We start from the raw sequence: 13,592 nt of genomic DNA on the forward strand, positions 1-13,592 counted from the left end.
TTAGAATTGAATGATTGAAAAGGTATAAGGAGCAGAAATGTGAAAAGGTGTATAGTTAAAGAGCTGAAGGAGCTGACAGGTTTCGGAAAATTGGACAAAATTTGAGAGCAGTGAAAACTTCAGAAAAACATAAAATGCTGAACTAGCATTTCAACATAATTAAAATAATGTTAATTTTTTAAGTAAAAATTTTACATTTCAGACAAACTTCATGAAAAAGAAATCCAAAATAAAAACACTACTCAAGATGATCAATTACTCAAAAGAGGAGACATTTAGTTTCTGATATGATACAGCTTTCTTTTATTGAGTTTTCATATACAATATGATATATTTATAGTGTGTAATGAATCGTTTCACTGAAAACTAAAACGTCATTATGCTTCTTTGTACAGCCATCAGGAGGGAATGAACACTCGAATATAGACTTTTATTTTACACTTTCATAAAAATACATCATCTCAAATGTTAAATGTCGAGAATTTGTCCAAAAAAAAGGAAAAGAGAGAAACTATTTACAGTCTGAAAATACTTGTGTGAATGTTCGTGTAGATGTGCTTTTCTTCCCTTTATCAGCTCAGATGAACTCTAGCAGCCCTTTTTAGAAATCTGAAGTCACTCTGGATTAACTCTCGGCATTTTTCAGCACTTTTTCAAGTTTGAAATGAAACTACCTATAAAATATATAATAATTGGTGACAAGTTTGGAAGTAAACTTCTCAAATGTAACTTAAACCTGGTAACAGTTATTTAAAAAATCCAAAAGCTGAAATCATAAATTTAAAAATGAACAGTTTTGGAAAACAAAAATTCTACCCTCTCTAGCTAGCTTAGCACAAAGACAGGACAGAAAGCATTTTTTTCTACTTTCTTTAGCTAGCTTAGCTTAGCACAAAGATTGGACTCAGCAAGCGATTTTTCCTACTTTCTTTAGCTAGCTTTGCTTAGCACTAGGACTGGACACGGTGAGCCATTTTTTCCTTCTTTCTTTAAGTTGATTTTTTCACTAAAAAATACGTAACCTGTTTTTTGTTTACGGGAAGCCCAAAAGGACATCTTTTTTGTAGATTTTTTTTTCCCTTTTACCCCTAGACATTTCACAGTTATTCCTTGTTTCTACTTTTACAATAGAAATAAGAGTTAGAGAGCTGTTTAAAACAAAAATGTAAAGATTCAAAACACGTTTCCAAACAAATCTCTAATCTAACTACACGTTTTGTTGTTTTTTTGGAACTACAATTATATTTTGGGGGAAATAAAACTTTAGCACTGACGTTAATGAAACAACTCTTCATGCCAGAAACAATGAGTTACATAAATATTTTAGTGTCTTAGGAGCAGATTTTTAACAAAAAATGGGGCTAATTTGATATAAAATCACCAAGAAATATCATTTAAGCCACGTCAAGAACAGAATCTCCAGCTTATTGAGTAACTTGTTAAAAGTGGACGTCTTTCTAAAGATCATGCCGGAACGATGAGTTTTTAGGGGACTTGCGGCCGAGCTAGGTTCGGAATCAGTGCTGAGAAATGAAATGAGTTTCTCCAGAGTGATTTTGTGCATTAATACTGAAAACTCTGACTGGTTCCTCGCTACATGTTCACACTTCTGTCTCATTACGACAAACAGAAAACCACTAACAGAGAAAATCCTTCTACGGTCACATTGACAAAAAACAAAAACACAAATAAAAAATCTTCTTTGTACACGTTAGGGAAGCAAATGCTTGTTTAAAGCTAACTTATGAATGTTTGACAGGTGAACATAAAACTCTCGTCTTTATGAAGAGTAAGACGGTGAGAATAAAAAAAGTGAAAATCTCCAAAAAATGATAAAATAATACATTTGAGAGAGAGAGAGAGAGAGGGAGAGAGAGAGGGAGAGAGAGAGAGAGAGAGAGAGAGAGAGAGAGAGAGAGAGAGAGAGAGAAATCAACAAAAAGAAAATAAAGACTGTAGAATTCCAGTGTGATCAGAGGTCTTTCTGTCTTTTCTTTCATAAGAGGTGAGTGGGTGAAATATGGTGAAATATTTTTTTTATTTAGACCTGAAACTCAACACATTGAAACTATTCAAAAGTCCATCACTCTTTGACAAAGCCTAAACTGAAGAGTGAAAGTATCCTAACGTAATAAAAATATGAAACTTATGATCATCAAAGATGGAAAATCTGCAAAATTTTTACATTTTGGGAGATTAAAAAAAAATCCAAAATGTGGAATTTCTTTCGCTAATTTCTTTACAAAAATGAGAACCGGTGTTTTAAATTGTATATTAATGTTGTCAATTCTAAAATGTAGAATACATTTTTTTCTGAAGGCAATTCAGTCTACTGTATGTTTCAGTGGTTTTGTCAGCTCAGAATTAGATCCGATCCACAGCTCAGTAAAGAGCAGATCTTTTTTTAACATTATATGCTAACTGTTAGCATTTACCACATTACAGCCACAATGGAAAACAAACCTACATCAGCATCATGATATTGATACAAAAACAACCAAACCAAAGCCGCACACAGCTTAAGGTAAACTGTGATCACACTGGAAACGTACGTCAAGGTAAGAAATGAATGATCTCATACATTTGTGTTCTTGTGGAAATCTGCAGCGATAAGGCGACGATTGAAACATTTAAAGAACAATAGAAGCTAAAGGAGGAGAGACCAGTAAAGGTAAGAATAATGTGACAGTTTCACGTTAATGAAAACCTTCCTCGGACAAACTTTTGCATTTTGATAAAATATTTTTTTGGCTTGAAAACATTCTTTGAAGCAAAACATTGTGCAAACTTTAGCAAGTCCACATCACACTTAGATCCAGCTACATTAAAACATGTCTCTCTTCATGTTGACGCTTTGTGCAAAGTTCAAAACAAGGAACAGAAAACTTAAAGCTACAGTTGGTACAGGTGTGGGAATTTGGCAGCGTGGTGTTACCTCTGAGGCGAGTCTATCCTGTTTCTCTGAAAATTGGTCAAAATAAAAAAAGTGAATTTTGTTCTAAAAGTTTAAAGCTTGTCTCAATAAGGACTTGGACATCTCCATGTCTTTTGTAGCTTACTAAAATATCTTTCAAGCTAAATGAAATCAAAGTTGGATTTTACAACTCTTGCTTCGCATTTGGAAAAACAAATAAGAGCAGGTTGTTACTTTTGGTTCAGGTGCATGACTCCATTTATGGGTTAAATGGAAATATCAAAATGTTATCTGGCCTTAATTTGCTTGCAGTGAATATTTTCTTTCTCCTGCAGCTTTGCAAAACTATTTGACGATTCAAACCCCAGTACTAAAAAACTAACCAGGGTATATTTGGATTATTTTATGTGAATAATCAAAACGGGATAGATTCACAGATCCGGTAACAAGTCAAGAAATAAAGCAAGAAAAACAGAAAAAGCAGCAAAATTGAACAGCATTTCTGAATGATATGTTTTTATGCTCATGTAACAGAAGAAAAAGATTAAAGTTATCTAACTAGAAGTGTGCAAAGTGGTGACAGCAGAAATTAAAAGACGTCGTATCTGTCACTTCATGGGTTTGGAAACTTTGTTTTGTGAAGTGAGCTGTGTTTGTGCATCACACACACTCACCAATTCAGAGAGGACCTCTTTAAATCAAGGGGTGAAGACACTTCTATAAAAACAGCTTATAGAGACTTTATGTACAGACATATCTCACAGGTGTCAGGTGTGATAAAAGAAAAGGTAGATGTCCTCAGATCTGATGTGATGACCATCGCTCCTCTGAAATATGACGACATGTTTAGGCACGATGATGAGCGTAAATAGAAAACTGTACAATACTGTGCAAGTGCAAAGGTTGGAAGCAGAACGGCGCTCTCTGTGGTAAACCTCGGCCACGTTATTATCATCCCGAACTTTGACCCCTCTGATGGGTTACACACATCTGGAACTTCAGTCCCAGTTTTGTGCTAATTTGTTGAATGATTTCAGACAAATGTGTGTGTGTGGACTGGTGACTAACATTGGGAGGACTAAGGCTTACATGGAGCCTAAGAAGACATGCGCAAGGTACTTTTTGAAATAAGCCTAGTGGTGGTCCTAGTTGGTTCTAGATAGTTTCAAGAAATCTCTAAATGGTTTCAAGTGTGGGACAGATAATTACTGTTGGTTCTAGATTTGTTGGTAAGAGCTGGATATTTTCCGAGTATTGGCAGTTCTTGTGTGCGCCAGATACTTTGCGATAAGCTTAAGACAGTGTTTTGTGAGAGTGAGAAGGTCTGATCTGGTCAGCGCCACAGTTAGAGTTAGATAGTTTTCAAAGAGCACCAGAGTGTTTCCATGGAGCACAACATAGGCTCAGGGAACGTCAGATAGTATCTTGCCGGTGAAAAAATAGATAGTTCCTGGTGGGCTGCAGAGAGGTTAGATAAGAGTCATAAATACTTCCTTTGAACATGGTTTCTAACAAGCGCAGGGTACTATGTATGAGCACTAAATAATATCTAGCGGGAGCAATATTGGGTCAGCGCCAGATTGTCATACAAGTGCCAGATAGTTTCTGGTACGTACCTAAGAGGACAAAATAGTTTAAGGAGTTTTAGATAGTATCATTCGAGTGAAGAATGATTCTTGTTGGTGCGAGATATTTTCTAATGTGCGCGGAAGATTTGAGTGCTGGATAGTCTTAAAGGAGGACAGACTCAGTTCCGCCATTGTGTGTAATATGTTGCGAGTGGATAAAAGCTTTACTGAGTGGTTGATGGTTACAGTTGAGAGCTAAATACAAGTTAAGTGTCAGAAAGCTTCTTGCAGTTTCATGGAATGTCAGTTTTTGCAAGTGCTGAGTAGCTCTTGTATGCACAGAATAGTGTCTAATTAGCCAGAAAGCTTTAATGCCAAATAAATGTGGGCGCCAGATAGTTTTGAGTGAGTGCCTGATAGTCTCTACAGAGCAAAAATACTTGAAGTGAAGAACACTTGCTGTTGGTGCTAGATAGCTCTGCCTGTGTGCAATAGAGCGCCAGATAGTTGAGGATACTGGGCACCTTTGAAAGGAACCAGACAGCTCTGGAAAGTGCTCCATTGTTTCTAGTGAATGCCAGATTGTTTTTTGGGAGTGCCAGATACTTTCTTGTGAGAACTAGATAGTTTCCAGTAAGCAACAGGTGTTTGCTCATGAGCAAAACGTTTGTGGTCCTTAGTTTTCAGTAGGTCAAGTATAGGTTTGTTGAATGCTAGATGGTTTCTAGGTATTCCCTAGCACCACATACTTGGTCATGTCCTCTTGATGGCTCCATGGATAGAGAAATAGAATAGAATGAATAGAATGAAACAGCTAAAATTTTAACAGGACGAGAGAAAGCAATATTATTTTTAGAACAATATCAGTATGGATATTTTGGATATTGCCAGTCCTAAAATTATCATTGAATACAGCTGCTTCTATCATACATGAGATAATAAATCTGGAGAATATCTTGTTTCCTGGGGCTTTTTTCCATCTTCGACCTGAGGCCTGACTCATCTGATAACCTTCATGAACTACTCAGAAGGAAAACCAAAAGGCTTCCCAAGGACAATGAGGCTGATTTCAAGTAGAAAAGATTGAAGTCGCTCAGAGAGGAAACAAACAAAAAGGAACAAATCAAAGTCAAAGAGGGGAGAGCATGGTCACTTCCTGCGGAATACAATCAAACCCTGCAGGCTGAAGAAAACTGAGCATGTATCAGCTGCTCCGACTGTCGCTATTCACATATAGATACACTATTAACAAAGACACTTCAGCACTCCTACTGACCAGGAGCCAGTATGTAAAACTAGGGAGGAAACCCCACATCTTACAAAAGAACCAAAGTTTGACAGACTTTGATGAAAAACTGACACCTGTAAGTCTTCAGTCAGGTGGGCTCAGTCGGGACAGATTCAACTTTGTCATTATTAACAAATAATAATCGTAGGCTTCAGAGACTGAAACGTTGTTCTGCGGCAAAATTTCTGGGATGTTGGGCTGTCCTTACAGGACAGAAATATTCAGAGACTAGCAGCTCTAGCCTTAGAGAGTTTTACACCTGTATGAGGTTTCGAGTTTGGACAAGGATCGTTTTTGCTGTTTCGTTGAACATTTTGGGTTTTGTATATTTGAAGATTTGTTTTGTTGATGAGAGATGAAAATTCATCATCTCAAGAAGACTTTCTGAGTATTCCTTGAAATGTGACGGTGGAGATATGATGCACAACAAGTACATAAACCCTGGTTCACTGATTTGAATAAGTGCTGGTAGAGTCCAGATGTTTCTTCGCAGATCCATCAGACACAAATCCTTCAATATAGAAAGACTGATACGTTTTATACTCGACTTCCAACAACTCTGGCAGTATTTCCAGAAGTGTCTCTATTTGGTTTAGGCCCAAGTATCATCTGGATCACTGGAGGTGGAACCAAAGGTTCCTGAAGTGCCTTGACTCCTTGAGAGAGAAGATTCTGGGCGAAGCGCTTCAAATGTTTTGTCACTTCCTGTGGCGACGTCTTGATTACAAGACCTTATTAGAACTTCTTGGAAGAGTTGATCAGAGATGATCTTGAACTTCATGAACAGCTAGAGTCCAGCAGCCTCCTCCAACAGGCAGCTCGGAGATTTAATTCCATCCAGGGGGATTAAAGTGAGTTGTTTGTCCAATTGTTCGTCCAATTGTTCTCCGGTGATGTCCACAGAACCACCTGACCCATCCATATACTCTGAAACATTCAGTCAAGGAACAAGACAGTTTTTAGCCTCGAATGGGTATTTTATGAGCAGCATGTGCACAAACATGCTGGTTTATGTGCTTTCCTCTTTTATCCCTCTACACTTCATCTGCACAACTTGCATAAAAATTAGCACAGAAGAGTCTTGGATCCACATTTTAATATGGGGAGCTGTTCCTGTTACTTTTCATGTCATAATTCCCGAAATTCTCCAGAAGTTCACAACAATCTCCTTCTGAAGACACAACCAGCGTGTCCTCCCATTTCCCAACTTTTACAGTGGCCTTGCGATAATGCTGATGCTGAATCTTCTGTAAACCTTTCCTTTGAGCATGAGATTTGATTAATCCATGAAGCCTAGGAAGACCCAAAACCACAAAGACCACGCCCACTTTTTGGGGCAAGGCCACAAATTTGGCAGAGCAGAATTGCGAGTCTGGCGTGATCTCACGGAGCGTTGAAGAACTGAATAATGAGCCCAATGGGAACTTTGGGCAGATTTTCTGTCTGAAGCCTCTTGGCTAAAAGAAAAGTAAATCCAGGGATACAAAACCAGGACAATAAACCAACTTCAGAGAGCAGAACACCAGGCTACACCACTTATCAGCCTTCAGAGCTTCAATTTATGTTTCTTCCGCCAGTTCAATGTTATCACAGGAAGAGACAGGACTTAACAATGATGCTGGCAGGTAACTGGAACAGAAACAAGGTGCGATGGAGGTCAGTGATCCTCTGGGGCTCTGGAGCTGATGTGCTGGTGGACTGTCAGCATCCACAGTGACAGGATAAGGACTCCAGGTGATGAAAGAGAGGTGGTTTTTAGTGTCCGGGGTGTTGGTGGGAGGTGAATGGTGTGAAGGTGGGAGGAGGGGAGAGAGACAGGGGGCTGGACTGAGGACTGATGCCCCCTGCAGGGGGAGAACCTGCAGACGACTGCGAAACACTGAGGGGAAGGTAAAAAAGCTTTAGTCAGAGTTTTTAATGTATAAATTAACACTAAAATCACTGATGCATGTTCAAGGGGATCCTCACCTGACTGTGTAGCTGCTGCGGTGGGCGGGATCTGTTACCCCTGCAACAAAAAGCTTCTTCGGTGGTCCATCAGACTCAACTCCTCCTGAAAAATGTTTACAACAGTTCTTTCACTACAAATATTAAACTTTTAATACGTCTTTATTGGTTGTTTTACTCAAGTCCACTGAGCCCTCTACTCATCGAGAAGGAGGCCACGCACGCATGCACGCATGCACGCATGCACGCACGCAAACACACACACACACACACACATTACCTTTCCTCTTGAGTGGAGTTAACGCAGGCCACCTCACAGTCGCACTGACTGCTGGTCTGTAAGACATTAAACAGGTTTGTTAGTAAAAAGGATTCAAGAAGAGGAGTCCACTTAGCGCAGAATAACCCTGGCAAAGGTTTCTGTTTGATACCTGAACCTCCTTGTCGGACTCGGGGAGGAGTTTGGTGTGACACCGCTGTCCTGTGATGGAAACCACTGAAGAAGAAATGGTACAAACAAAAAAACAGTCAGTCTGAATCCCCTGATCTGAATTCACTTCAAACCATCTGATGGCGGCTCACCTAAACCCGTAGTTTAGATGCCTACAACATGGATCTAGATCAGTCTAAAACCATAACTCTGCTTTTATTCTAATCTGGATTTAATCTTATGAATCTGATCAATCATTACTGTGTGATCTGGATTTAGTCAATAATATAATCTTAAATGGATATACGAGTCTGCTCTAGATCTGTCTGGACCCTCTGGTCTGGGTTTACTTTAAACCCTCTGACCTAGGTTCATTTCAAACTATCAGGACACTTTAAAACCCTATGATCTGAATTCGGTCCAAACCGTTTCCAACAGATTTAAACTAGATCACCCTGAAACCTCTCATCTGGCATTAAACCCGTGAGTTTGATCTGGAACCAGTCTGTACCCTCTGTTCTAAAACAAGACTACATCTTGTGGTCTGGGTGATTATCAAACTGATTTTCAGATCAGATTAGTTTTATGTGTCAATCTAGATCAGTCTAAAACCCATGATTCGGATTTAATCTAGATTCAAATAAAAGCTATCATTATGGAATAAGTCCAACATACCTGATCTGGATTAGTTCAAGGATTCTGATCTGGATTTAATAAATTACCTTTGATCAAGGTTAAAATAAAACCATTAGTTCTAAAACTAGTCTGAACAGTTTAATCCAGATTCAGTCTAAACCTGTTCTTATAGAATAAGTCCAACATGCCTAATTGAAATGAGTTTAAGGCTTCTTATCTGGATTTAGTCCAAACAGTCTGATTTCAATTGAAAAAAAAAAGATGAATCCTGAATTAGCTGATCTTGACTGGAATATAAAAAACGTATCTGGATGTTTACACTACAGTATCTGATCCAGATTCAGTTTGAATGGTTGAATCTGGATTCAGAAAGTATTCCTAAGAGCCTTAGCGTTCCAAAAAACTATGACAGGAACTATGATTACATCTTTCAAAATAAGAGCTGGAAAGTAAATTATTACTACATCTAGAAATACTCACCACTGAGGCGTGGTCGTGCCACTGACTGACTGGAGGAACTGGGATCAGACTGGAAGCACTGGGAGGGAGAGGGAGAGGGAGGGAGAGGGAGAGGGAGAGGGAGGGAGAGGGAGGGAGAGGGAGGGAGAGAGAGAGAGAGAGAGAGAGAGAGAGAGAGAGAGAGAGAGAGAGAGAGAGAGAGAGTTTAGCAAAACTTTTTTAACTAGATAAAGATCTGACTCGTGTTTGTGTTCTGTACCTTATTCTTTGTAGACTCCCTCTGAGTGTCATCTCCATGTTCTCCTCCTGCACCAAACACAAGTAGGGATGGGCAATGACTTTTGAATATTCAAATATTTGTTCACTTTGTAAAAATCAAAGAGTTACTTTGAATATTTTCTCATTTTAAAAGTACATTTTTTTACCAGTGCCTGGTTGTAATTAGGGGTGCGCCCGACTAAGGATTTGCTTAGTCGAATCTGATTCATCAGATTTTGCCCATAGTCGAGGAATAGTCGAATGTTTGTTGTTTTTCCTTATTGACCCAAAGTCTGCATGATGGTGACCGCATGATAATATTACGCATAACCATATACAATTAAGAGACTCATAGCTTAAAGTAAGAGGGTCAACAGAATATTATAAGTATAAAACTTAGATTTTTTAAATCTATATTGCACGCAAAAACAACGTGGTGATGGAGAGAAAACTCAAATAAGGCCACCATCCGTTAAATTAGACATTGAGCACCCCCATGGTTTGAATGGAATGATCCACGTTTCATATGCAAATATTCGACAATGAGATTGGCAGTCGACTAAGGCTCATTAGAACGAATCGTCGGATATTCGACTATTTGGGGTCACCCCTAGTTGTAATACAGTATTCCCACCAGACGGTGGCTATGGAGCGTCTTAAAGCTGTTTGCTATCGCATTTCCAAACCGAAGAAGAATGCTAACTGCATTAAATAGTAAAAGAAGAAGAAAACATTAGCACCAGTCGCAGCGATTTTCTCAGTTTCTGAACGCCACACTACTACACACGTAATTACAGAGACTGAGTAAAATGTAAACATACAAGCCACACCGCGTCTCAGTGCCAGCTACTAGCTGCTACTAGCAGCACCTTGTCCTAATGCTGGTTAGCGTGACTCACACAAACAGACTGTTAATGGGACAGGTGTGTGTCTGTGTGTGTGTGTGTGTGTGTGTGTGTGTGTCTGTGTGTGTGTGTGTGTGTGGGGGGGGGGGTTGGATTATTCGAATAATCGTTGAATAGATGCCAATGATTATCCAATAGTATTTTCGGCTTGAAATGCCAATCCCTAAACACAAGTAGCTGTTAGTAACCTCCAGGCTGACCCTTGACCCCAGCTAAGACTGCCCGTCTTAGGTCAAATAACACTCTTTGTAATAAAGACAAATGAACTCAATCATACATGACTTCACAAGCAAGCAGATTCCGAACAGAGCATCTGATTGTGTGTGATCAGACTCAAGTGAGTCACTAATCAAGGACTGGGTGGGCTTATATCACATTTTGTGAGTGAGTTAATACTCCCAACATCCACGTATATGTGCAAATACTGAAAAGGTTGTTTTTTCATGACATGTCCCCTTTAAAAAGCTATATTTAGGTCAGTCTAATCTGGATTTACCTCTTTTATCTGGAATAACTCTTCTGTGCTGCACTGGATAAAGTCTAAACTCTAATATGAATCCATATAAGAACCTCATCTAGATCACACCAAACTCTTCAATCAGGATTAGGCCTAATCTGAATTCACTCTAAATCCTCCATCTTGAATTTTCTGCAGTTTCCTTCTTTATTTCTACACATCCCAGTTCACTATCTACCCATTCTGATGAGAGTGATCTCAGTCCTTACCTGTCTCTTCTGGTCCAGTCTGTCTCCCGTCAGAGAGAAAGGAGAGAGAGGTACAAGCTGGGGATAAGATAAAGAATGATTGTCAAAGTTTTGGCAGGATTGGAGCCAGACGGTAGATGTGTAAGAAGTGTGACCCACTGACCTGTGAGGGGCAGCTGGGGTTGATGGACACGCTGCTGCGTCTGTACCGAGCAGACGTCACGGGACTGAAGACTGTCATCCCATCGCTGAGACAGAGATTTTAAAAAGCATGTTAATAGAAATAAAGAAAAGAAACACAGAGGACAAAAAGCTATTAGAAATGTGAATTGATATGTAAAATGTGCCTTTTTTTTTGTACGTTTCAGTTGTATTTATACTAAAACATTACATATTAAGAGTTCTTACTTGTTGAACTTATTAACAATACCAGTGATTGCTAAATATGCTTAAAAAATGGTCAAATAGAAAGTAAGTTTACATTTTTTATGTGTGGTATTGTTGTTTTCCTGTTAACACCTACAGTGGCACTTTTTGGCACTTATGTACTCTTTTTTTTGCCATAGTGTTTTTATTGAAGTTTATAACCACAGAAATACAGCTTTATCATTAATCTTTTTTCACTTTCACAGCTGTATGGCTGTATCTGAAGGTTTAACAAATGGACAAACAAGACAATAACAACTAAACAAAAATGAAAAAAGGTAATAATAATAATAATAAAAAATTGAATGAACAGAGCTTCTCTAAAACAAACATGGCTATTCAATTTGAAATAAATAAAATCAAGGTCAGTTGGCATATATTAAGAAAAAATGAAATAATCAGCATTTCTACATGGATTTTGGGACTGCAGTGTTGGATTGTTTTTTAACACAATTTTCCATTTTTTTTCAAAAACATGTCCTTTGGCTCTCTGGATGTATGTTATCTTTTCTAATGGGAGGGTTGACAACATCTGATTTAACCAATGGGTGGTACTGGGTACTTTCCAGTTTTCTGTAATACATTTCTTTGCAGACAGCAGACTATGGTCAATACATATGCATTCATTTTTAGTGTAACAATGTTTTTCTGGTTATATTGCTAACAGAAACAATTTGGGGTCTAGTATGATCTGTTTGGAAATAATCTTCTCAATGATATTTTTAACCTCTTCCCAAAATATTTTCAATTTCCTGCATTCCCACATACAGTGTACTAATGTTCCTTTAGATTCAATACATTTTGTTCAATGTTCTTATTGTACTTGTTTAATTTTACAGGTGTTACGTATATACGCATTAGCCATTTGAATTGTAATATTCTAAGTCTACTATTTATTTATTCTTATGTACTCTGAATTAGGATGTCTACTCAATGACAATTCAAAATATATATTTCTATGTGTTGCTTTCATTATTATTTCATTTTCTTTTATTTATTATGTGTTGCACATTGCGGTGTACTTCCACTGACCTGACGCTGGTAATCATTGGGGCGCTGTTCGATCTTCGGAGAGCCCCGCCCCCTGCCCCGCCAGTTGCGCCTGCGCACTGGTCGACTTCCATTCGTTCCATACCTTGGTGCGCAGGCCCGGCGGTGGCAGCGCTGACTGCCGGCCTCCGACCCTCTGTCGGCGGCGTCGGGGTCTACTCAAGACCGATGGAAGCCCGACCCGCAGGCCTCTCGAGCAGCAAACCCAGAGCCGCCAACTCAGCGGACTGAACACTGACGTTGTGTTTCCTCTACCGCATGTCCCTCACTAAAACACCCGTATCCGTGTTAGACTGCGGGTCGTAACGGCGGTTATAACCCGCAGATACGCTTCACTTGCTGCCGTCTCCAACGAACATTTAACGGCTGCGTTTAAACGAGAAAACCCCCGAACCCCGCGAAAAAACACTTCACTCAAAGTTCTGTGAGGACATACGGTGGAAACTCACCCGGTTGTCTTGGATGAACGGTAAAACTTTAAATTGGAGTCCGCACAGGTGACGTGACTTTTAGGATTAGCTGTTGAGCTAACTTGGTTTGCAGTGAAAGCTCCAGTCAGAGAGCAGAAAACCGCTCAGCAGCTGTCCGAAACACTCACACCCGGGCCGGCCACACTGTCCCCACACAGCCCGCTCACACGTTCCATCTCATACCGATGAAAGCCCTGGAGGATTCACAGAATCACGGAAAATAAACAGTTTGAAAGATTTTTACAACATAGTCCTTGACCAAATAGAGGTAGTTCACCACCTGTGAAAACAGCGCCCCGGTCTGGTCACTGAGAGAACTGCAACAGAGGACAGCGCAGCAAAACGAGAGCAAGCTAAGCAGGAACATTAACTTTCTACAGTCAACAGTCAGTAGTTTTATTGGTTGAGAAAGGACAAAATATATTTATAAAAAATCCCAAAAAGAACAACTTTGCATATTTTGTGTGAAAATTAACTTTTGCGCTCAATATAATTATCTTGTAGGAACAGGTAATCTTATGTACACAAGTTTATCC

The 13,592-nt window shown here is 39.2% G+C and overlaps 1 protein-coding gene across 1 annotated transcript; it reads right to left on the bottom strand.

Annotated features, from left to right (window-relative positions):
- Positions 1 to 279: 279 nt before the first annotated feature.
- Positions 280 to 13,429, bottom strand: LOC117812619 (protein FAM122A). The gene is made up of 9 exons (XM_034683508.1): positions 12,569 to 13,429; positions 11,274 to 11,358; positions 11,132 to 11,188; positions 9,502 to 9,548; positions 9,264 to 9,321; positions 8,149 to 8,213; positions 7,998 to 8,053; positions 7,739 to 7,823; positions 280 to 7,649 (listed from the first exon to the last, which is right to left on the bottom strand). The coding sequence occupies exons 1-9, from the start codon at positions 12,667 to 12,669 to the stop codon at positions 7,526 to 7,528; spliced, it is 678 nt and encodes a 225-aa protein (XP_034539399.1). The 5' UTR covers positions 12,670 to 13,429; the 3' UTR covers positions 280 to 7,525.
- Positions 13,430 to 13,592: the final 163 nt, after the last annotated feature.

Source organism: Notolabrus celidotus, chromosome 5 (genome assembly GCF_009762535.1).
Source record: "Notolabrus celidotus isolate fNotCel1 chromosome 5, fNotCel1.pri, whole genome shotgun sequence".
NCBI classification, from domain to species: domain Eukaryota; kingdom Metazoa; phylum Chordata; class Actinopteri; order Labriformes; family Labridae; genus Notolabrus; species Notolabrus celidotus.